This window comes from Mastigoproctus giganteus, chromosome 1 (assembly GCF_048544385.1).
Source record: "Mastigoproctus giganteus isolate SK-2022 chromosome 1, ASM4854438v1, whole genome shotgun sequence".
NCBI classification, from domain to species: Eukaryota; Metazoa; Arthropoda; class Arachnida; order Uropygi; family Thelyphonidae; genus Mastigoproctus; species Mastigoproctus giganteus.
Genome location: NC_143575.1, coordinates 264,344,224 through 264,369,054, shown reverse-complemented (window position 1 = coordinate 264,369,054; position 24,831 = coordinate 264,344,224). Strand labels below are relative to the sequence as shown.

The window sequence follows — 24,831 nt, the reverse complement described above, 5'->3', positions numbered from 1 at the left end:
GCTGGATGATAATTTTCTAAGAAACTCGATCAGTTAATGACAAACATATCGAAGTGTGATAATCAAAAACTGTATTAAGAATATAAATTTAAGACTTGAACTTTCGTATAATTCTTACTAAATAGTTCCATTATTTGTATATCTTTAGTTATTAAATTTAAAACCAATGCAAGACTTCATTACCACTCTGTACAGAGCTTTCGCTTTTTTTAGGAAAGAAGATTTCGCAATTAATATTTGATAAATATTGTGTAAATTGATTATAAAAACGATAATTACATTTACTATTAAATCTAACATCTCCAGGGAAAGAAAGTTTTGAATTTCTCTAATATTCATCTTAAAATACGCACCTGGTTCTAATTAAAAATAAAAATAATTCATTTCAATGTTTTCATTCTGATTTTTCAGATTAATATTTATTGTTGATGTTTGTGCAAATATAGGTGGCGCCTTTTGCATTGGCAGAAGACGTCATTATCCGGGTTATCGGCTAATGGGAAGTTGTTAGTGGACTGGAAAGTTGTGCAAACTTCTAAGTAAATGCCGGTTAAAGTAAAGTTGCAAACAGGAACGTAATTTCCCAGAATATATTTCGAAATTGTTGCTGTTCTTGCACGTAAACGATGGTATAAATTCGTTAAAAATTAGTGAGTGAAAAGACTGGAAATTGCCCAAACGAGGAATACGCTGTAAAGGTAAACTTAATTTGGTTAAGCCTAACGATTAATTATAAATAATGAAACGAAGAGCAGTAACAGTAATATGTCTGATGGTATGGATGTCATACGTGTAAATTATAATCAAGATACGAATTAATTAATTTAGCAAATTATACATTTCTATAACATAAATAATATTTTTGGCAATTAAAAAATATTTCAATTTTATCAGACTTGTAATAATTGGTTTTTAATAGGATTTATTGAAAAAATCCTATTAAAAGTCATTTGAAAAAATTAATAAGTATTCTGGTATTATTGTTAGACACTGCGTTGTATTATTATTTTTATTTAAAAAAAAAAAAGAATCTTTTCCTCCTTTTATGGGATTTTTTCTAGCCCCGTGACAGGTACTGGTACCAAATGCATTGGGGGGGTGGGGGGAGAGAGTTGGTTGTGTCCGGTTACTACGATACTGTTATGATTCTTACTGTTGGTCAAGGAACTCTCTTGCATCCTGCTGCTGTTCAGGATTGCTGCTTTTTGGAGTTCTCTGGAAGACCTGTTGTTGCTAGGTTCTTATGGAGGCTCTTTGGCGTCATGCCATTGGTTAACACGGTGATTGAGATGGTCATTACTTGTTCCATATGACACATTTCTTTGACTTCCTGTCTTAGGTTTAAGTACTTCATGATCTTTTCCCCCAGTATGTGTTCTGGAGGTTTCTGGTATTGGGCACCGCTATGTCGATCAGCTAGGTTGTCATTTCCTTCTTGTCAATGAGGGTTATGTTTGGTCTGTTATGATGGCACGGTCCCAGTATAGTCTGTGAGTAGAGGTCTCTAGTACGGCTTGAAGCTCGTTCTTGTAAAACTGTAAACTTTCTTTGCTCTAGCTTCTGATGTATTATCCTGGTCCCCTGGTCGTGTGTGTGTGCACTCCGTCTGGGTGATCACCCTGCGTCCTGCAGTGTGCTGGATTGTTTCTGGGGTGAGGTAGCATTGTTGAAATGTTATCTGTTACTTCGGGATACTTGGTGATGTAGTTCCTGGTGTTGATTACCTGATCTTGGATGTCGAGCATGAATCCTTCGGTTTTGGGGGAGAGCTTTCTTTCGTGAGCCAAGCCATCTTATATATGTAGTCTTGATGGATGACAGATACATTGCAGTAGCTGCCATGAAGTGTCTTCTTCGCCCATCTTTCTGGCTTTGTTTCTTCTGTCTGTGTGAATGTGGTCCCCTTGTTGAGGTTGAGGGTTGTGTGCTGTTTCTCTCTCTTTCTTATGGCTTGGTAGATTGGTACACTGTTTTCCTGGAGGTTATCGCGCAGGTTCTTAATCGCCTTCTCTTGTTCAGTGATGTCAGTCAATCCCTTTTCTTTAGGGTTGTGATCAGCCTCTCGATGGCCAACTTTGGGTGATGTTGGCGCGTCTTGGTCTTCATTATCCTGGTTGGTCTCATAATCCCTCCAGCTCGGTGTTGGTCCAGTTTATAAACCTGGAGGAGTACGTTAGTACTGGAACTGCTAAGTGTTTACGTTATTATTATTAAGTAAATATTGTGTATTATCTTATTGACATTATTAAGAAGAAAAAAAAAGTGGAAAAATATGGAAATCCAAGGCGCCAGTTGCGGTGCATATGGGGGCTGTTATGATAGTTAAAATCACATTTTGCTATAATTTCCAAATTTTTATGGACTTCGTGAGTTTAGCATTGTCTGTCAACAGTGGAATCCCTTAGAAATGTTTTCCTTATTTATTTCAATAACACTATAAAAATAATAAGATTCCATTAATTTGCAGTATCCGTCACTATTCATTATTTCGTCTTTTTCAAAAAATAAACTACCAATGATCCTCCAGAGGCCGACCGGGCTAACCAGGTGGGTAAAGTGCCTGAAAGCTAACAAAAAAAAAAAAAAAAAAAAAAAGACCCTCCCGACTTACAAAAAATTTTTATGAAGACCACAGAAACGATTTACCCCAGGCTGCTCATCAACGATGATAGCTAAGGTAGTTAAGAGACCGGTTTTGCATTAGAGCGATGATCATTACCATAAAATTGTGGACATTGACCTAAGGGGCAAATATATTAGGAGACAAAGAGGTGATTATGCCATTGCAGCACGATCATTGGACTGAAATCCGATGAAACATGAGTGGGGCATCGCATTGCAACCGACAGCCAATTCCAATTCACTTGGTGAGGTAAGGGCTGTGCTGGTGGAAGAATGGGATTTGTTGCCACAGAATCTTAAAGGCGCACTTATATCGAGCATTGTCACCGCTGTCAAGCCTGTTTAGCCGTTGGAGATCATACTCCGTAGTGATGTCATGTGACCATATTTTCCAGCATCTTGTATGGACTTCTGTAATGTGACTTTTTTGGGACTTCTTTCCGAAGTTTCTCACTGTCTTCTCATTTCATCGTCATTCTGTGGTACACCAATATTGCAAACTGCACGAGTTACACTACGTTTTCTGTGTGTTCTATTAATTTTGTCGAGCAGTGTATTATTCCAACAACTTATATGCAGTGAGATTAGTTGGGGGATATAAAATGATATTCTTACCATCTTTACTTTACTGGGATGTTGTAAATTGAAGTCTCTGGAAAATAGGCATCTGCGTGGTGATCTGATTGGAGTGCATAAGTCTGGTTGAACTGAATGCCGATGATATCTTTACCCTTCCTTAAATTTAATTTAAGGAAGGGTAAAGTTATTTACCTTTTTTAACCCTTTGAATGCATTCGCATTCAAAGGGTTAAAAAAGGACCACAATACTGATCTTCTCCCTGAAGCAAATCTGTCGGTGAAAAATTGATTTGACTGCTACTCAGTCACAAAGATTGAGGTATTATTTTTGACACAAAAACTATCTCGCAATGCTGTTCAATAAGTTGAATAACTCTGCGGTGGAGAGCCACTCTACACTTTTTGTATGCCAAGGATCTGAAGATCACCATTAGAAATTGGGCTTCCAGCGTACCTACTCTGAAGAGACGTATTTATGGTTTGAAATACTCATTACTAAAATGGGTGAACAAAAGCATTCACCCCAACCAAAAATATCGCACAATGTGCTGACCAGCTTAAGATTCAAAGGTTAGCTGAATGATAAGTTGAAGGCGCCTTGTCGCTAACTCTAAGATTTTAGCCGTTTTGATAACTTTTTTCGTATGTTTGGAGTGTTATTTTCACTGTACCCCATCAGCCCTCAGGTCCACTCCTTTATGAAGGATAAAAAGTCGTCTGAAGTTGTACGATAGATTTTTCCTAGCAGAAGCTCTCCCTCCAGTATCCGAAGATGACATTACCAAGTTTCCAAAAGAAATTAGTTCTAAAGTATCTAATAACTTTGTTATTATTATTATTGTTGTTGTTGCATGGCGGAGTGGAACTAGCGTTCAGGGGCCGCCCTTCATAAAGTACACCACATGTCCACAATAGTAACCTACCATCTATGCAGGTATCACAGTGGTCAGAATCACTGTTCCCCCCTCTGCATTATCCTCCTCTGCTAGTGGTTAGAATCACTGTCCTACCCATATCGGGTGGAAAAGACACGAGTTAGAGTCCTGTCGATGACGTGAGGAATTTTTATGGGGCCTTTTTCACAATGTGGCTGAGTTAATCGCTCTCAGGCGAGGGTAGCATGGTTTTTTCTCCCGGAAACTCGGTTTTTTCATCCAGCAAATAGAAACTCAGTCATAGAATACACACAATTTACAGACAGCATACACGGAACAATATGGTCTCAGTCGCTGATGCTCCTAAAATATTACAATAAAATACTACAATTACAATAAAATATTACAGTAAAATACTACAACTAGAAGAATCCTAGAAACTTCTTCACAAGTGGCGGCCAAAAAACTGCATCACTTGTGAATTTGCAAGTAATGTTCTTTTGCGCTGCATTGTGGGTTGCAGAAATGTTTGAAATGCATTTGTCAGATAGGATATACCAGTATATCTCTGTGAATGAAATCCAATAAAAAGACTCCACCAGGCCGCCGTAGCCTAGTGGTCAGGCGCGTGGGTGCATAAGTACACGTGCCTTGAAACCGGGGTTTAAGCCCGTGACTACTGAATACGGTGCTGTTTCTTGTGTTTTATCTATCTTGTGAACTCCTCTGACCGTTTGATAGTCCCGGAGTATAAACAGAAAATTTATTTTATTTTTAATTGCCATAAATTTGTTCCTAAAGGGTAAAATGTGTAATTAATGGAAATATGAGGAATCATGCAAATAGCAACCATAACAACCAAACATACATTTTATTGCATTTACGTGTACAAACTGAAATGACAAGTTAACGTAATACTGTAAATCAGCAAAATAAGTCCTCAATATTTTGTTGTTCCTCCTCGAGCTGCAATTACAGCATTGCAACTCTGGCATAGAGTTAATCAACTTCTGGATATACGGTTGCCCAATTTCGTGGTACCATACCCTTACAATGTTCTCCGGCAGCTGAATCTTACTTGTTGGCTTCTTCTGAGCAATTTTAGACGACATTATGTACCAGCAATTTTCAGTAGGATTCAAATCTTCGCTCTTGGCGGGCCAGTCCAGCACTCTAATGCCAACAAGAAGACAAACTCATCATTAAATCTAAATAGCATAAAACATACGAATTTTTCTGTATGGCAAGGTGCTCAGTCCTATTGAAAAATGTAGTTTTAGACGTCTGTGTGGTGATCCTTAATAACGGGTTTCAGGCACTCCTCCAAGATAGCAGTGTAGGTTTCTACATTCACCATTCCGTTAATAAACTTAATTCGGCCCACCCCTTTGCTTCTTATGCATCCCCAGACCATCTGACCGGCGGGGAACTTTACAGTCGGTGTTATGCAGTCAGGATGGTATACCTCCGATTTTTGCCTTTTGTCCATGAAATATGTTTTTTAGCCCAAGCAAGTCTCTTCTTCTTTCTCATTTATTGGGCCAACAAAGGCTTGTTTTGGGCCGATAGGCATGCAGACCACATTCCGAAAGCCATCTTTGAATAGTTTTGAGATGGCCTCTGGTGTTTCAACATCAGAGCTCATCAGAGCTTATTTTATCAGCGATAGCAGGTGTAGAAAGCCCTTCCTGGGACAGAGCAATAGCTACACTTTTTTGCTTGGTGTCAATTGAACATATGGAGCCATGCTTACACCTACACAAGACAGGATACTAATGAGCGTGTATACCCTTCCAACGCCGTATTTATAGAAACGGCTAATGCAATACCTTGCAATTACTATCTAATGCAATAGAAGCATTATCTGATGCAACACCTTTGCTTTGCGACAAACAAAATGGCTCTAATCAAACAATAACTTATACGTTTCACTATAAATGTTATCTTCTTTAAGGTGATGCAGTTATTTGTCAACCACTGTAAATGCAAAATGTTTATTTTGTCTGTCACCTGAAAAAAAATCGTCATTAATTATGATGATTCAGATCCAGATGATCCATCCACATCCAGATGACCAGTGTGGTTTATCCATTTCCTTTCCTTTCCTTTCATTAAATAATTCAACATAAACGAAGAATTATTTGCTACATTTCTTTGCATTATTAGCCACGGGTTTCTCATAATCTGCCTTAGCTTGCCGAATCCCCCCCTTCGTGAATCGATTGCAGACTAATTTTTATTCCACGACCCTTGCTAATTTATATTCATCCCACTAGTTGTTATTCGCTGTATGATTCCATGACTTGCTAATTTACATTCATCCCACGCATTTTGCTTCTATGCCACGAGTCTCATTAGCTCATCTGACCTCCATTAGGTGTAAAATGAATATGTATACCTGTTTACCTCATATTTCAACTCGCCTTCTTAGAAGATACAATTTGATGTACAATTTCCAGTAGTGGTGCAACCCTTTTATATCTCTGCGTATTGCTTTATTATATTTGATATTGCGACAAAATAGTGACTTGCATAACTGTCAAAGACAAACCACACTCTTACATGCTCAGAAATAGTACAGTTGCCACCCTTTTTCTCAGCTGCTTATTTTCTATTTTATTTTCTTTTAAGTTTTAACAATCTTTCTGTCTAATTGAGCATGCAATTTCTAAGGCAGTGTGTCCGTTGTGCCATTCTTTATTGTAAGCGTCTAGCCGCTTTCTTCTGGACTACTTGCGACCACACCTTCGAACCCACAACTTCTGCTTTCGACGAGAGGAATAGAAAGAGGGATACCAAGGTCTTGCCTTCGTGGTAGCACAGTCAGTGGAATCACCGTTCTCCTAAACACCGGGTGGAAAAGATCTGAGTTCGAATTCAGTCAATGACAGAATTTTTATCCGTATTTTTCAAAACGTGGCTGAATTAAGTGTTCTCAGGGGAGGGTAGCGTGGTTTTTCATCCAGCAACTTGGCCTAAGTTGCTGATACGCCTAAAACCCTACAACAGCAACTTTCACCAAGGTCTTTGGTAATGTTAATTCTCAAAAGAACAGTCATAAAACATCTATTTAATCTTTTTATATTACTGCATCTACTCCAATAACAGATAAAAAATAAACTTCTTATGTAATATGTATTTCACGTCTTTTCCAGATAAAATCTTCACAGTTGAACTCAAGACCAAGCTCACAGAGATGAAGAATCGTAGTGGGTTCACAAATATATTTGGAATCAGAATGATGTTCCTTCTCGTAGTTTGTATATCTATATTAAGCAGGTTAGTAGGTGGAATGATGGTTCGTGACACCGGTCCATCCGAAGACCTGATTGTAGAAACCAAGAAAGGGCCAGTGAGGGGAACGATTGTCGAGGGATTCAATGGACGTTCAGTCAACGCCTTCTTTGGAATTCCTTATGGTAAGAACACAACGGGAATCAGTCGTTTTCGCCCCTCCCAACCTCCAGATCCATGGACCGAAGTATTCAACGCCACTGAAAAACCGCCTGCGTGTTTTCAGTATCGTAACATGACCAAGAGCGAAAACTGCTTGATGCTGAATGTTTGGACGCTCCGGCCTCTTCCAACTGATCCAGTTCCGGTCATGATATGGTTCCATGGTGGAGCATTTCGTGGTGGATATTCGGGTTATGATATATATGATTCTCAGGGACTGGTAGCTGAAGGTGGAGTGATTGTAGTAACAGTGAACTATCGATTAGCATCGTTGGGATTTCTCTATCTTGGAATTGAAGGCGCTCCGGGCAATGCAGGTTTGTTTGATCAACTACTTGCAATTCAGTGGGTAAGGGACAACATCCAGTACTTCGGAGGGGATCCCGAGAGAATCACTCTATTTGGGGAAAGCGCAGGATCAGCAAGTGTAACTTACCATCTGTTCTCTCCCCTTAGCAGGAATCTCTTCCAACGGGCTTTATTGCAAAGTGGATCGTCTCTCGCACCATGGGCTTACATCGATAGAGAAGCGGCTATCAACAAATCTCTTACACTTGCTGAAGCAGTTGGTTGTCCATGTGATCGTAATCAATTGGACGCTGTTGTGGAATGTATGCAGTCTGCAGATGCGCAGGAACTTTTGAACAAACAACGACTTGTTGAAGGGATAATGGATTTTGGTTTCGTGCCCGTCATTGATGGTACTTTGGTGGTGGAAAGTCCGAAGGAATCCCTTCAGAATAAGACCTTCAAGCAGACCAATATTCTATTAGGCAATGTAATACAAGAAGGTATGCTGTTCGCCTATATTTATTTTCGAGATATTTTTAAACTTATTGATGATCTGAATGTTACACGTGAAGAGTTTATGTCCATGGTTACCCAGCTGGATCGGTATCAGGACAAAGTGTCCACTTTATCAATTTCTTTCATGTACACCGAGTTGCCAGGAATGGAAGACCCAGTAGGTAATAGGGACGGGATAGACCAACTGATGGGGGACTACCATTTTATGTGTGATGTAAAAGATGTGGCTGAAAAGTATACTGAAGCTGGAAATAAAGTCTACAAGTACGTGTTCGACTACAGGCCCTCGAACAGCGATTGGCCTCGATGGGTTACAGCTACACACGGAGATGAACTTCCTTTCTCGTTTGGCGGGGCCCTTAACAAAACTGCGGGCTATCAAGATGAGGATATTCATTTAAGTCAACGTATGATTCAACTCTGGAGCAACTTTGCAAGAACTGGGTAAGTAGCATCAAACTGCTTGCAATTGAATTTTTTCCCCCCCATATAGTAGGTGCAGCCACCAAGTTCTCTTTTGTAAATTACGAATAATTCAGTTGCTCTCATTTGTATTGACCAATTAGATAAACTGATTGAGTTTTATCTGCGAAGTTTATCCACACTCATTATACAGTTGCTATGCATGGCTAGTAGCTTCTAGGGTTTCTTCTATAAATTTCTTTTCAATTCAGCCCAGTGTATAGTATAAAATCAGTATGTTTTTAAACTTGCATATTTTCCCCCTTCGGGAGATTTTTAACACTGCCCTACCATTAATATCCGGACATCCCTCCATTGATAGTTGGTCTCGTCCTATACAAGCACTTCGTGTCAGACACAACTATAAATATGCTCGTAGGGAATGTGAATGAAAGATGTAATTGACAGAACGTGACAGGAAAGCCACGCAAAGAATCGTCATTTCGGAACGCAGGTCGACGTTGTCGCAGTACGTACTGGCTCTCAGTGACATGATTAGAACGTATGTCAGTACAGGATGCAGCATGATGTGGGTTACTATGGTTGTGCAGCCGTCCAAAACCAGTAATCACCCTGACTAATGCCAGACGCCGTCCAGCTTGGTGTAAATCCTTCAATTCTTGGACCGTACATCAATGGAAAGCTGTGCTTTGGAGTGTGAAAGCTATCTGCCGGTTTGCATCCTTCCGACAATGAAGTTTAGCTTTGGCAGTGTGATTGTCTGAGGCTGTTTTTTGTAGGTTACTCTGGGATGATCATTGGTTGTTTTTGACAAAACCACGAATGCTAAGGTCTAGCTCAACATCCTGGACAATAATGCATTATACTCCGATGAGCCAAAACATTATGACCACCTACCTAATACGAAGTTGGTCCTCCACGTGCAGCCAAAACAGCTCGTACCTGGCGAGGCATGGACACTACAAGATTTCTAAATGTGTCTTGTGGTATCTGGTACTAACACAAAACCAGCAGATTTAACTCCTGTGAGGTCCGTGGTTGAGACACCGGAGCTCGGAGTTGCTGTTCCAACACAAACCATAGATGCTGAATGGAATTGATGTCTGGAGAATTTGGAGGCCAGAGCAATACCTGGGAAGCTTCCTCATGTTCCGCGAACCAGTCTCGAATAATCCGAGTGATGTGGCTTGCACATTATCCTGCTGAAAGACGGCACCGCCAGAGGGAAAGGCTGTTGCCATGAACGGATGTAGACGTCATAGTTCCTGGCACATAGATAACTGGGCCCAGCAGAACATCTCCCAAGGCATAACACCGGCTTGTTATCGTCCCAAGGTGCATACAGTCGCCATCACTTTCCCAGTTAAACGAAGCACACGCAACCGGCCGTACACATGGTTTAACAAGAAACGTGATTCATCGGACCAGACGACCTTCAAATCCCTCAAGGTCCAGTTTTGATGTTCGCGTACACATTGTAGGTGCTGTCACCGGTGAACTGTGGTTACGATGGGCACTCGGAGTGGCCTGAGGCTATGCAGCCCCATTTTCATCATGGTTGGATGTACTGTGTTTTGTGACACATTACTCCCGTCACCAGCATTCCAATCACCGGCGAGTTGCGCCACAGTCGCCTTTCTGTTGCCACATACCATTCGGGAGGGTCTTCGCTCACCTCGAGCATCGATGAGCCGTGGTGGTTCAACGCCTCGGCGGGGGTTCGTGGGTTTTCCCGCCTCAGGCAACTTTAGGTAGTATTAATCACGGCTGACCGTAAGCATCCCACCAACCGTGCCGTTTGGGATATGCTGTAACCCAGTGGTCTGGCCATTACAATTTGGCCTTTGTCAAACTCGCTTAAGTTCGCTGCCTTTCTCATCTGAAGAAGAAGAAGAGTAACACTGATTAACGGAGCTCAGTATCGGGTGTTTTTTATACAGTGTCCCGACCCGCGCACGCGCTGTAGTTCACCTGCAGTTGCTTCGATTCGCTGGTCATAATGTTTTGGCTCATTCATGTATATTATAGCAGCCCTTCGGGGACGGCCCATACTTGTGTCGGAAGGACAATGTGGCAGGTCATACTGCTCGCGTTGTGTGGGCTGCTTTGACGACATGAGCCTTGGAAAGTTGAACTGGCTAGCCCGAGTGACCACAGTCCCTATAGAGAACCTCTGAGATGAATCATCATCGGGTGGGTGTGAGAAATTGTCCAAAACAATTGAACTGGCTACCACTTTGAACGCCCAATGGTGGAAAATATTGGAGGACATTTACGAACTTGTGGAGGTAGTTTCACGAAGAGTAACGACTGTCATAAAAGTTGAACGTTTGAGCCCGTTATTGGTTTTCCTTCAAATGAAGGTTATTCGTGGATATACAAGTGTCCTGATATTAATGGTACAGTAGTGTATATCTTGCGTTCCAGACATCGTCAACGGCCACATACCAACTTTAAAACACGTGATTTGCCCACCGGATGCACCGGTTGACAACCTTGTGGGAACAACTCTTAGGACACGTAGTTAAGCTGCAACCCAATTTTAGATTTAGAACTAGATTAAACATGTTCATTCATGCTTTTGCCTGATGCATTATATGTTATATGTTTGTCTTTAAAGGAATCCAAACTTCGCTTCCAGTGGGAATCCAGCAGAAGAACTTTGGCCACCCTATTCGACTTCTCGTAAGGAATATCTGATCCTTAATGAAAATTTAGGGGTGGTAGGTAGTGGTCCCCGCATTAAACCTTGCAGCTTTTGGCGTGATTATCTTCCTACGCTCATGGAGTTAGTACGTAAGTATTTGGTGTCCACGTAGATTCAGAATGAACTGATACTTATAAAAATATCTGTAGTTCAAATATTTCAAAAAATACACTGGCCTACCAACTCGTGGAGGGATGGAGCCTTGCGATATTGTCACGCTTCCATCGATGACAAATAGAAACCCTTTGACCAGCATTGTCACGTGATAGTGCAGCCTATCAGAATTGCTGAAATGCCTCAATGGAGTGAGTAAAAATGTACCATGGTAATGGCAGACAACCTGATAGCAGCATCGTTATCAGCAGTAGCAGAGTCCCTTCTATCTATAGACCACACGGGGTCCTGTGGAGTTGAACCAGTAAGGAATCATGGATCTAGGGTCATTCTTGACATTTTCCAGTTTTAGAGCCCTTAAAAGTGAACCTACACAAGCACATCCTTTCTACGTTACAATTAGATAGCTTCTCTAATATTTTGACAGTGTAGTATACACGAAAACCAGTTTTCAAGTTTATAAAATACATGAGTTTATTTTTTGAAATATTCACAAATTAAATCCTTTAATTTCATTATTTATAAAAATCTAACGATAAAGATTTTAAAGTTGTATAGCATGTTTTTCCGCCAGATGGCGCAATATTGACTATTTAATTTGCTGTTGTGTGTTTGGTTAATCGCAAATGTAATTTTTCTTTCAGATCCTGATGTACTTGCCAGTACAAACCTGAGTTTAACTAGCTGATCAAGCTTGACTATCGTAGCGCCACCTACTTTTTGTTTGCCTTCTAATGATGATGTGAACTTTTTGCAAAGGATCAAGGAAATGTGTGCTGCAGAAAAGAAATTGAACAAAACATCTTTGGAGATAATAAAAACAGAAGTCATTTTAATGTTTCTTCTACTGTACATATTCCACGGAAATGTTCTAGTCAATGAAAAGGAAATTAATTTAATTGGTATATATAAGGTAACTCCATTACATGAAAATTGTTATAATTTAAAAGAATTATGTAAAAAATGTCATCAGAACATTGCAGAAGAATTTTTCCACCAATATATCTTCCAGAAACACCTTCTTTATTTCAAGTATATATTCGTATTGCTTATGCACAGGAATATAATTGGTGAAAGGTAAAGAACACATCTACAAATCACTGTTCACTCCGAAGGAAACCAGGACTCAAGCTTCGACTGCAGATCGCATCCACCATCATGGTCTTCAGAAAGGTAATTCTTAATCTCTGATGATAACGGTGAAGATTCATTGATAGATTTCATCATGGCTGGTAGGTAGTAGTTCCAGAATTTGCATTGGGGTTTGCGTGGTCCTGAACCTACGGTATTTTCATTGACATTAAGGTACAAATATTCTTCGCCTTTTGTTGTGTACAGTGGCCATGGTATTTCCGCATTCCCTCCCTCAGGAGACTCATTGGGATTCCTAAAAACATATTTAATTCTTATTAAACCGAAAATATTCCCTAAATAACATCTCTCTCTCTCTCTCTCTCTCTCTCTCTCTCTCTCTCTCTCTCTCTCTCTCTCTCTCTCTCTCTCTCTTGCTCTCTCGCTCTGTCTCTCAGCATATGAGGGTGAGTCAAAGGCAACTAAGAATTCAATCGTTTAATTTTAAATTACGTGCCAGCACTGGTGTAATATTACAGATTGATTGTAACCATGTATTGAACAATAGGATAAATTCACAGTCCTATAGGATTGATAAATTCAGCCACATTGTGGAAAAGGCCCATTAAAATTCCTCACATCATCGATGGGACACGGAACTCAATTTTTTTCCCACCCAGTGTGGGGTGCACAGCGATTCCACCAACTGTGCTACCCACGAGGGCGTAATAGTGTTCACACTGAAAGATTTGTCTATTAAGCTCCAAAGAAACAGGCTATGTGGCATCAGTATATTATGACTGCAATTGCGCAGCATTTTCAATCGGTTTGATATTTTCGGGAAGAAAAATCCAAGTTACAGGGAGAAAAAACATGCAACCCACTCCCAAGACCAGTTAAGTCATCCACTTTGTGTAAAAAAAAAGTCAGTAAATATTTCACAAGTTATTGATGGAATTCGAACTCAAACCTTTTCCACTTGTAAGCGAAAGATGATTGTAATCATAGTGCTACTAGCAAAGACCCAATGATTGGTACATCTAAGATAGCGCACATTGTAATTCAGTTCTTTACAAAGGTTGGTTGGGTTGCTTGTATGGTTTTAGGCGCATCGGCAGCTTAGACCAAATTTCGCCATATGTAATAGATCTCTTTGATTTTGCTGTTTGATAGAAGAAAAAGCGTGCTACTTTGCAACGTGATAATGGCATAATTCTTCTGTCATTGACGGGATTCGAACTCAAGACTTTTCCACTCGGTGGACAGTGATTATATATCAATTGCGCTATCCAGGAGGGCCAGCTGCATATGGAGAAGGTATGTGTCGCCCACGGGTGTACTATTAGACACCATGTTGCTAAGTGCTTTGGCAGGTAGTACAGTTGATAGGATCATCCTCCTACCGGTACCAACACCGAGTGGAAAAGACCTGAGTTCGAGTTTCTTCGATGATGTGATGTATTTTTGTGGGCCTTTTTCACAATGTGGCTGAGTTAGTCAGACAATGGGGCATGGCTTTTCCTCCCGGAATTCGGATTTTTCGTCCAGCAATCAGAACATCCATCTCGGAACACACAATTTACAGGCAACAGTCTCCAAGTAAAGCTGATATACATAGTTATTACAGAAGAAACTGTAGTCTTGGCACATGATAGGGGAGGATCGAGTGCGAAGCTGCTCATGTGATCAGGCAGCTGGATATCAATCATAGGTCTGGTTATACCATTACAAAGATTGCAGTACATATAATATGCACCCAGTTGGGTTCCAACTGTCTGAATAGAATCATTTGCGAATGGAATTACGCCGTGGCAAACTAACTCAATATGATGAAGTAGACAACTACTTTTTGGATTGCAGATTGACTGTGGATGAGTCATTCTGCAGGCACTTCGATCCGGCGATATAGCACGCAGATAGGAAATGTCAGTCATCAATCATCACTGCCAAAGAATTTAAAACATTCTTAAACACTGGGCAGATCATGCTGGGAAGCCTTGCAGCGGCCTGAAATCGGTTCACAGGAAGAAGTTTGGTGTAGAGGGAAAGAACAAGAATAATATTCTGAATTCGTCCTGGAATGAAAATCCGTCAACTGGGAGTTGTGTGGTTGTATGCTGACAAAAGGATACAGAAAACACAAGAGAGCCTTACAATATGCAAACGTGTCTAATAATTACTCCTTTTCCGTTTAACTCACCTTCATATTTTACTTTTTTTTAGATCATTATCAATTCTATTGTAGTCATCAATATATGAAAACTCCCAAATATTTCGGGACCTTACTTACTTACCCTGTTTTGGCGAAGTTCGACCAATATTTCATGATACGACGGGAGAGATTAATTTCATCTTCTTGATATTTGGATTCAATTAAAGGAAATCCAAACACATAGGGGATCTCGTCTTTCTCTGTTACTGCTTCCCATTCTGTGTAATCGTGCAAATTAGATAAATGAGAAAACACGTATTTGTAAACATCGTTTCCTGATGATGTGTATTCTTGAGCAAATCGGTTGTTTTTGCATACTGTGTATGCGTCTCCCATGATGTCTCGGGCCAAATACGCATTCCTAGTACCATTATCGCGATCCTTGCAACCAGTGTAAAACATGATGATTGCCCTTTTCGATAGAGGATTTTTGTATGGATCCAATTTTTCAACAGTGTCCTCAAAGTCCGCCTGGTTGACCTGAAGGTTATCTTCAGAATGGAACACATCAGAGAAAAAAAGCAAAATAAAGTATGCTCCTGGATCCAAATTTGTACCTAAAAGTACGTTCGTTTCTTTGTAATTATGACTTCCGCTGCTATCAGGATTCTCTACGATTATGCTACCATCAATTACTGGAGCATATCCTGGACCAATGTTTGAATCAAATAATTCTGCTTTATTTACAAGTTCTAATGGATCTGTTTGACGTAAACATTTTATTGTAGCGTCCATATCAGAAGAATAACACCCGACAGCCTGAGCAAGCTGTATTCCTTTTTGTATTGCTACCTCATTGCTTAAAAGTGGCCATGAATCTGTAAATCTCCAGCTTTGCATAATTCCTTGGTGGAACTGACCTCGACTCAGTGGAGAAAGCAGATGGAAATTAACACTTGCTGACCCTGCACCTTCACCAAACAGAGTAATTTTGTCTGGATTTCCTCCAAAGTACTGAATATTTTCCCGAACCCACTTCAGTGCCATCAATTGATCATAAAGTCCCATATTTCCAGCAGCTTCTGGGTGGTCTAAATTCAAAAACCCTAAAGAGGACAAACGGAAATTAATGCCAACTACTATTACCCCTGTTTCTGATGCCAAAATCTGACCATCATATTTATTCCATACTATGTATCCTCCTCCATGTAACCAAAACATCACAGCGGTTTTATTTGGCCAGGGCGTGGGCACCCAAATGCTGAGTTTTAAGCAGTCCTCGCTAACTGGAAAAGTTTCATTGGTTTGATTACAGAGGATCTGAATACAAGTCAATGGCTTTTTGGTAGCATCAATGGCATTCGTCCAAGGTGTGACTGGTAGAGGATTACGGAAACGATTTTCACCAATTGGTGGCTGGGCATACGGTATCCCTAGGAATGCCACGACAGATTTTCCGGTAGGTGTAGTGAGGCTGAAACCTCTTACTGGACCACTATTTGTTTGTACAGTCAAGTCATCTGGCCCTGGAGTAGGATCTGCACGTGACAGTTGACACAATGCAAAGAGTTGGCAAATGATGGAGAACAGCTTCATCGGTGAGTCTCAAAGGATACCGACCTGCAAGAAAATAAAGAAAATCAACGTTGTTAGTGGTTAGTGAATGTATTAATGAATTTATTAATTTATTTGCAATTCAGATATAAGGCTCAAGGTATTGGCCTACCATGGCTCGGAGGAGAATTGAGGGGGATGGTTGTCTTCGGAATCACAGCGTTGTGAAATGTACTGCTTTGATGTTTGTAAATATCAGAAACGAGACATGATATAGTCAAAGGGACGGAGGAAATGTCTTACAACATGGTGTCTACAACATGGTATCTACAACATGGTGTAGATACGTTGACGATATTTTTACTGTAATACCACGTGGCTCTGAAACAGCACTACTGGAATACCTCAACTCCCAATCTAATTTCATCAAGTTTACTATAGAGTTAGAAGTCAACGATGCGCTCCCGTTCCTGAATGTCTTAGTGCATCGCGTAGGCCCACATCTAGAGACTTCAGCATACCGCAAACCTATGTGTTGCGGACAATTCACTAACTACAGATCCGGCCACGCACCAAGTCATCTCAATAGCACTGCCCACACCCTATTCTCCAGGGCTTGGAGCCATTCCAGCACTGATACAATTAGGCGTAACGAGATCTCCCGTGTGAAGGCGGACCTAACCAAATGTGGTTATCCATCCCATGTGCTAAGCAGGTGTCTATTACAGGCACAAGAACTCACATCCCACCCAAGACCACCGAACCAAGACGGTATATCGTCCGCCTACATTCCCTATTATCCAGGCGTGTCAGGACGGATCTCAAAGGTGCTTAGGAATTAAAACATCAAATGCGTGCAGTTATCCTGCAGGAACCTACGTTCACTTGTCTCCAGTGTGAAGACCCCTGTCACACCTGTCTTACGCAGCAATGTAGTACATCGCATCACCTGTAGAGACTGTGACAGTCGCTACATAGGAGAAACATCAAGGCGTCTCCAAGATCGCCTTACGGAACATGACAGAGCAATCTGGCTTGCCGAAACTGACCAGTCCGCAGTCGCGGAATATTTTTGGGCCACCTACCACGATCTTGATCCCAAACGCGACTTTTAAATAGTAGACCACTCACGACACTTTCGCCACCGCCTATGGCTAGAGTCACTTAACATATTAAACAATTCAAAGGCAATTAACCACCACAAAGGCATACGTCTCCACCCCATCCTAGAGACAACCGTTTTAATGCTAGATGATCAATGGAGTAAAAGCAGCGCACGTCCGTGCAACAACGATGGCACATGATTAACGTGCCTCACTCAGCTCATTGCACTTATCCGTTGTATTTGTATTTGAATTTCAGTTGATAAAGAGACACACCAGTCTCGAAAGCTACTGCCTGTTAGTATATTTTACATTAAACTGGGTTATAATTATACGTGTCTATATTTGTTCTTTCAGGGAATGTCTTTGTGTGTACTCAATCTAAAGAGTGTGAGGAAGTTAGACGGCCAGTCAGGGTTATGGGCCTTTATGAGAGCTTGAAGAACAGGGTGGATTCCCTCGAAGATTTAAGCTTTCCACATCAACACCAGAGCTTGCGTTTGATCATCAGGTAACACAGCGGAAACCCCCTAGTTAGAATTAACTGGTAAGAGTAGGAAATCTGTGGATGTACTCAACAAGTACGGGTCAATTGATCCGTACTTGTTGAGTTGAAAAAAAGTCGCGAGTTAGGGTTAATTTGAAAGTATCTACATTGTTTTGCCCAGACACGATAGGAGGGAGTATGTGATGAAAGCTTTGTCAATCAATTCAGGGAAGAATAATGATCAACGACCGCACCACTCTTCATGTTTTTGATAGGGGTACGGTAGCTGCGCAGAGGTACCGAGAATAGATCCTCGAACCCTACGTGCGACTTTTTAGGAGTGAAGTTGGCCCAGATTTTATTTTCAAGCACAATAAAGCCACTGCACATGGAGCTCAAGTGCTGGAAGAATACGTTGAAATTGAAGATACCGAAAGAATGCTATGGCCAGCACGATTACCACAGTTATTGTATACAGAAGGCACATTGCTGTACACAACACCCTTTACGGTTACAAGCCAGGGGTTTACATGAACGATCACCTGTCTGTACCCATTACCAGATCGACTAAGAAGCCTTAAGAGAGTGTACAGTATTTATTTGATGCGAAGGAACTTGTGTGTGTGTGTGTGTGTGTGTGTGTGTGTGTGTGTGTGTGTGTGTGTGTGTGTGTGTGTGTGTGTGTTAATGGCGCACAAGCTACTGTGGTTATAGCTTCTTGGTTAACTTGGGATCCTACCAAATGATAATTTATAATCGCATAACGGACATTTAATTATCTATTAACGCCATTTTATAAATAATAATGCACGTTTTAATTAATGTGTAAACATTTACCTTAATATATACACTGAGTAATCACTGAATTATGACCACCCATATGAAAACGGAATGCGACCCGTTGACCACGTGAAGCACGAGAGTGCGCAGTTAGTCCACTTACGTAACATAGATAAGGTGGCAATGGTTCAGTAGGTAGTAAAATTCCCAGCCTTATGGTAAAGGGAAGGATTTATCGGACTTTGATAAAGGACAGATTGTGGGTGCTCGACGAGCTGGTGCCTCGATTTCCCAAACGGCTGAACTGGTGTGGTGATCGAGAGCCGCCGTAATTAAAGTGTACCAGGACTGGCGCCAAAATGGTCAAAGAATGACCCGACGGCAAACTGCAAAGGTCAGCGAAAGGTTGATGTTAGAGAGGTGAGTGCCGGTTTCGACGACTCGTACAGGCGCAGCACTGTTGAAGAGTTGACTACCGAGTACAACATGGGCTAACCCGGAACAATATCTGCCATGACCATGCGTCGCACGCTCGCACGTATGGGCTATACCAGCAGAACGGCATCCTCTCCTAACCAAGGTTCATCGGCGTAAAAGACTGGCCTGGTACAAAGAGCATGAAAGTTGGACGGTAGAAGACTGGAAGGAGGTGTGCTGATCGGATGAGTCACGTTATTTGCTCCAAAACGTGGATAGCCGTCTACCGATTTGGCGTCAACAACATGAGGCTCTTCATCCAACATGCATGGTATCAAAAGTGCAGGCCGGTGGAGGCGGTTGTATGGTGTGAAGCATGTTTCAATGGCAAGAACTTGAACCCCTAGTGCATGTGGAACAACGTATCAGTGGTCTCTGCTATTGTCAACTGCTTGCTGACTGTGTACACCCAACTATGTTATACTTTTTCCCGAATGGCATGGTGTCTTCCAAGATGACAATGCGCCCAGCCATCGGGCATTTGTTGTTCAGGAATGGTTTGAGGAACATGCCAAAACAGTTCTGACTTCCAGCATATCGATTGGCCTCCGAACTCTCCCGATATCCATCCCATAAAGCACTTGTGGGACACTACCGAAAGCATATTAGGCGTCTTGATACACTAATTACCACCATACCTCCATTGCTGACCGCATTACACACAGCTTGGTTGCCCATACCTCCCGAACGCTTCCGATATCTTGTTGAATCAATACCACCTCGGATAGCTGCTGTAAGGAGGGCAAAAGGAGGACCTACGAAGTATTAGGTAGGTGGTCATAATAATTCAGTGATCACTCAGTGCATAAGCATAGGATCTTTAAATTGTGATTATCTTTTAGTTCCAAGTCGTGTGTTAATTTAAACATAAATGCGTTTGTTAATCTCACAGTGAGATGGATTCTATTTTTTTGTTGTTTTTGTAGAGTTTTAGGAGCATCGACAACTAAGGCCATATTGCTCTTTATATACTGTCTGTAAATAGCGCGTGTCCTGTGGTTAATTTTCTGTTTGCTGGACGAAAAACCATATTTTGCGGGAGAAAAAACCATGCTACCGTAGCCTTAGACCGACTAACTCAGTCACATTGTGAAAAAGCCCATAACACGTCATTCACGAACTCAGGTCTTTTCCACCCAGTGTGGGGAGGATGGCGAATCTACCAACTGTGCTATCCACGAGGGCTTCTATTTTGTATCATTCCCTCTTTGCTTTCAAGATGTAGAGAAGGAAACCTTATGATTAGCATTAGCATTAGCATTAACATTAGCATTAGTAGAGGCATATGATGCAAGAAAGCAAGCTTATGCAGCATCAGTCAAAAAAAAAAAAAAAAAAAACACTTCCACTTCATCCACCCGTCGTTCGAAATACCTGTCCAGCTGAGCCTTAAACTTATTTAGGCTATCAACTTCCACAACAAGGGATGGAAGTCTGTTCCACCAACCAACTACCCACTGGCTAAAGGCAAATTTCCGCACATCTATTCTACATCTGTCTTTCCTCAATTTAAATTTATACCCTCTCAGGTGATTATTCTGAGCAAGAGGAAGAATCCCATCAGCATTGAGCATGCTCAAACCATTCAAGACTTTATACACCTCTGTCAGATCACATCGCCGGTGCCTAGTCTCCAGACACTGTAATTTGCAAAACTTAAGCCTTTGTTCCATTCACTAATCTTGTTGCCCTTATCTGTACTCGTTCCAGCAGCTCTACATCCTTCTTGAAATGAGGCCTCCAGACCTGTATACAGTACTCAAGGTGTGGCCAGACCATTGCCTTATACAAGGGAATAATCACCTCCTTATCCCTGCTAGAAAAATTCCTGTACATCATTGACAAGACACGATGAGCTACGCTACTCTTGCAGCCCGTCTGCACTGCCCAGAGAACTTCATATCTCCCTGCGCAATTACCCCCAGGTCCTTTTCATTCTCTACCACTATCAGTGTAGTACCACAGAGTTCATACGTTGGTCTGGCGTTGCTGTTTCCCATATGTAGTAATTTACATTTGTCAATATTAAACTTCATTTGCCACCTCTCAGCCCATCTGCTCAACCTTTTCAGATCCTGTTGCAGCAGCATAGCGTCAGTAGTGTCCTTGACAGCCCTGCCAACCTTCGTATCATCTGCAAACTTGGACATTAAGCTTGATATACCATCATCAACATCATTTATAAATACAGAAAACAATAATGGACACAACACTGAACCCTGAGGGACTCCACTAATAACATTAGTCCACGATGAGCAGTGTCCATTGATTACCACTCTCTGTCTTCTCCCCTTCAACCACCCCTTTATCCATAGCAGCAGTTTGCCTCCAATGCCACACTGCTCCAATTTGTGCAGCAGTCTTCCATGTGCAACAGTATCAAAAGCCTTTCTAAGATCCAAGTATATGATATCAAAGTTATTCACTGCGTCTAGCGCTTTTGTGACTGCATCATAGTATCTAATCAAATTGGTCAGACAAGACTTCCCCTTAACAAAACCATGCTGTGTCCCAGCTGTAACTGAAGTCTTGTCTAGATGAACCTGCAGTGCTTCTTTAACCAGGTCCTCCATTAATTTTCTTGGAACAGAAGTTAAACTCACAGGTCTGTAATTACTTGTGTCAGCCTTTGATCCTCCTTTGTGAATTGGGGTCACATTTACACATCTCCAGCCTATGGGTACCTCCCCTGAGTCCAAGGAAGCTTTCATAATTATGGCTAATGGTTTGCTTACTTCCTTTGCTACCTCCTTTAATATAACTGGATAGATCCCATCCACCCCGGGTGCCTTTCTTGTGTTTATCTTCAACAATTTCTCCTCCACTTTACTCTCAGTTATTACAAGATTCTCTAGCTTACTGTCAGAATTGAATACACCTCTGGCATTCCGCTTGCTGAATAACTCCTCATGTGTGAATGTCGATGAAAAATATTAATTTAGTTTGTTAGCCACCTGAGCAGGATCACAAACAGTTTAACCATCGATATGAAGTGGACCAATCTGATTCACCCCCTTCCTTCTAGAATTGACATTAGTAAAGAACTCTTTGCTGTTTTTCTTTGCATTCTTTGCCAAGGATTTTTCATAATCTGTCTTTGCCTGCCTAAGCTCCTTTTTTTTTAGTTAGTTGTTGGCGCATCGGCTTCTGTGGCCATAATGCACCTCCCACGGTGTTTGCAGTACTTTGATCCAAGCCCTAGGCGGGATTCGAACCCTCGATTTTTGGGTTGCCAGGCAGGCAGTTTACCCACCCGGCCAGCTAACCTCCTTCGTAACTTGGTTACAGACTAGCTTATATCTATCACAGGCTTCTGTGTCACGTGTTAATTTATATATATCCCATGCATTTTACTTCTCTGCCACATGTCTCATTAGATCATCGGACATCCATTTAGGACTAAACCTTGAACAATAGTTCTTTGAATGCTTCCCTTGAAGAAAGTTCTTTGAATGCTTCCCATTTTGAATTTGCTGTTGGTAACATCATCAGTTGGTCCCACTGTATAGAATTTAAACACTGACTGAGACCATCGTAGTCGGCTTTACGAAAGCAATAGCCCTTCCCTTAACCCCTGATGGTAGTTACTTCTTCCAGTAAATCCCACTTCAGCACTCTGTGATCACTTCCACCTAGTGGTTCCTCTATCAGCAGATTCTTAATGCATGAAGAATCACTACTGATAATCAAATCAAGAGTATTACTCCCTCTACCTCCCGAACATGCTGATGTAGAAAACAATCATCTAATAAATCCACAAAACCTTCCTAGTGTGTGAGTGACCAACCCACAAATTCCAGTCAATATCTGCGAAATTAAAATCCCTCATTATAAGACTCTCTGATTTACTGGCCCACTCTATTTCCCTGTACAGTTTCTTATTATACTCATCAGAGTCATTAGGCCTATAGCACACTCCTACTCTCAAATTTGATCTCCCAATGCTTATGTCACACCAAACTGACTCAACACTGCACTGTCCAGCAATGTCGACTGGCTTCACTTCCTTGGATTTTATGTGTTTCGTAACTAATAGCATAACCCCTCCTCCCTTCATATCCTGTCTGTACACATTGTACTCTCCAAATTCCATTTCTGCATTCCTTATATCTGTGTGACACCACGTCTCTGATATCCCAACAATATCTGCCTTTGATGTTTTGAGCAATACCTGAAATTCATCAAATTTATTTACCAAACTCCTTACATTGGTGTACACGCAAGTATACATGCACCTGTTTCTATTCTTACCTACTCTAACACAACACATGTGTTTACTTGTACCACAATGACTTCCAGCAGTCTCTGAAATATCCTGCAACTTGTTTTTCAGGCTTCTGCTGATTCCAATAAAAGCAGTGCAAGAATCACTTTCACCTCTGCAGTGGCCACTGTTAATCTATCAGTCTTTCGATACCCCCCCAAACTAGCAGTTTTCCTGCCCACCTAACACTGCCTCGATAGCATCAGCAAATATTCTTGCACCCTTTCTATTTAAGTGTATCCCATCCCTGTAGAAGCAGTCCCTTCTGTTAACAAGTACAGACCAGGCTGAAAAAAATTCTACCCCTTGAGCCTTGCACAATCTTTCCAGGGCCGAATTGATCGACAGGGCTCTCATCATATACTCCTTTCTATCATGTCTGGTCAGAATTGCAGACACTTTCAAATTCAACCCTAATTCACGGCTTTTTTTCAACAGTGACCTGTTCTTGTTAAGTAATTCTCCTACTCTTAATATCATTAGTTAAACATGGCGTGTTTAAACATTATTAAATAAACATGACGTGAGGAACTTTTATCACTCAGTGGTTGAGTTAGTCGGTCTCAGGTTCTTATACAGATAAGAAATCGGTTAATATACTTCAGAGTAATAAAGGCAACTGTACTTACCCGAAACCAAAATACCACGAAGTCTACAGTTGAAGATTGAATAAGGCTCTAATGGAAAATGTCCTCTCCTTGGCAAGGTGAATAGCGACAAGATTAGGAAAGCGTTCCTACTTTTATTGCAATTCAGCCAGTCACTGCTAATCGAACCATCTTGTCCCCTCCCTTTCCATTTGGAAAACAGCGAAATAAAAGTCATTCCTGCAAGTGGTGTGGGCGGAGTGAAATAGTTGAAGCTTCCTTCCCTATTAACTTAAATGGATTTGTCCATAGACATTACGTCATACTGCCAAAATGCCACATGTAGATTAACACTGTAGATCTCCCTGTTTCCTCCTTGGTTAATTGCTTAAATCGGTGGGCTGAAATACCCCTTAATTCGAAAAGGCTTTCGAGTACAAATCATGGACAGTTGAGTTGTAGATATACGTCAGTATTATCTCTAATTACGGTGATCTTCAATGGACTTATCCCCTTTTTCAACTTTAAAAGAGATGTTTACCATAAAAAAACAAATATCCAAATAATAGTCCACAGCACCTTCTGCAAGGCAACAGGAGCAGCAGTCGATTATGAACTGAGGAAATACAAAGTGGTATGACCACATCGAGGCTGCAGTTATGCTTGGTTAAATCACACAATTGACTTGTTCATCAAGGGAACCATTTACCCGTGAAAGTAAACATCGGGTTTCACAACTATGCCGACATCTTTTTTTTTTATAAAAGGAACGC

At 41.2% G+C, this 24,831-nt stretch overlaps 2 protein-coding genes across 2 annotated transcripts; one reads left to right on the top strand and one right to left on the bottom strand.

Annotated features, from left to right (window-relative positions):
• Positions 1 to 560: 560 nt before the first annotated feature.
• Positions 561 to 12,402, top strand: LOC150091888 (acetylcholinesterase-like). Its single transcript, XM_090377343.1, has 4 exons — positions 561 to 698; positions 7,232 to 8,783; positions 11,383 to 11,558; positions 12,228 to 12,402. Exons 2-4 carry the CDS (start codon positions 7,273 to 7,275, stop codon positions 12,269 to 12,271), a joined length of 1,731 nt encoding a protein of 576 aa, XP_090233469.1. The 5' UTR covers positions 561 to 698; positions 7,232 to 7,272; the 3' UTR covers positions 12,272 to 12,402.
• A 160-nt stretch (positions 12,403 to 12,562) lies between these two features.
• On the bottom strand, positions 12,563 to 24,257 carry LOC150091887 (acetylcholinesterase-like). Its single transcript, XM_090377331.1, has 3 exons — positions 24,101 to 24,257; positions 14,949 to 16,426; positions 12,563 to 12,970 (listed from the first exon to the last, which is right to left on the bottom strand). The coding sequence occupies exons 2-3, from the start codon at positions 16,400 to 16,402 to the stop codon at positions 12,688 to 12,690; spliced, it is 1,737 nt and encodes a 578-aa protein (XP_090233457.1). The 5' UTR covers positions 16,403 to 16,426; positions 24,101 to 24,257; the 3' UTR covers positions 12,563 to 12,687.
• Positions 24,258 to 24,831: the final 574 nt, after the last annotated feature.

Bases quoted from the DNA above. Each gene is read 5' to 3' on its own strand.
- LOC150091888 (XM_090377343.1), top strand. From the start codon at position 7,273: ATGAAGAATCGTAGTGGGTTCACAAATATATTTGGAATCAGAATGATG. The intron at 8,784-11,382 runs GTAAGTAGCATC...TTGTCTTTAAAG, and splicing joins AGCAACTTTGCAAGAACTGG to GAATCCAAACTTCGCTTCCA. The intron at 11,559-12,227 runs GTAAGTATTTGG...TTTTTCTTTCAG, and splicing joins TACGCTCATGGAGTTAGTAC to ATCCTGATGTACTTGCCAGT.
- LOC150091887 (XM_090377331.1), bottom strand. From the start codon at position 16,402: ATGAAGCTGTTCTCCATCATTTGCCAACTCTTTGCATTGTGTCAACTG. The intron at 12,971-14,948 runs GTAAGTAAGTAA...ATATGTTTTTAG, and splicing joins TCGAACTTCGCCAAAACAGG to GAATCCCAATGAGTCTCCTG.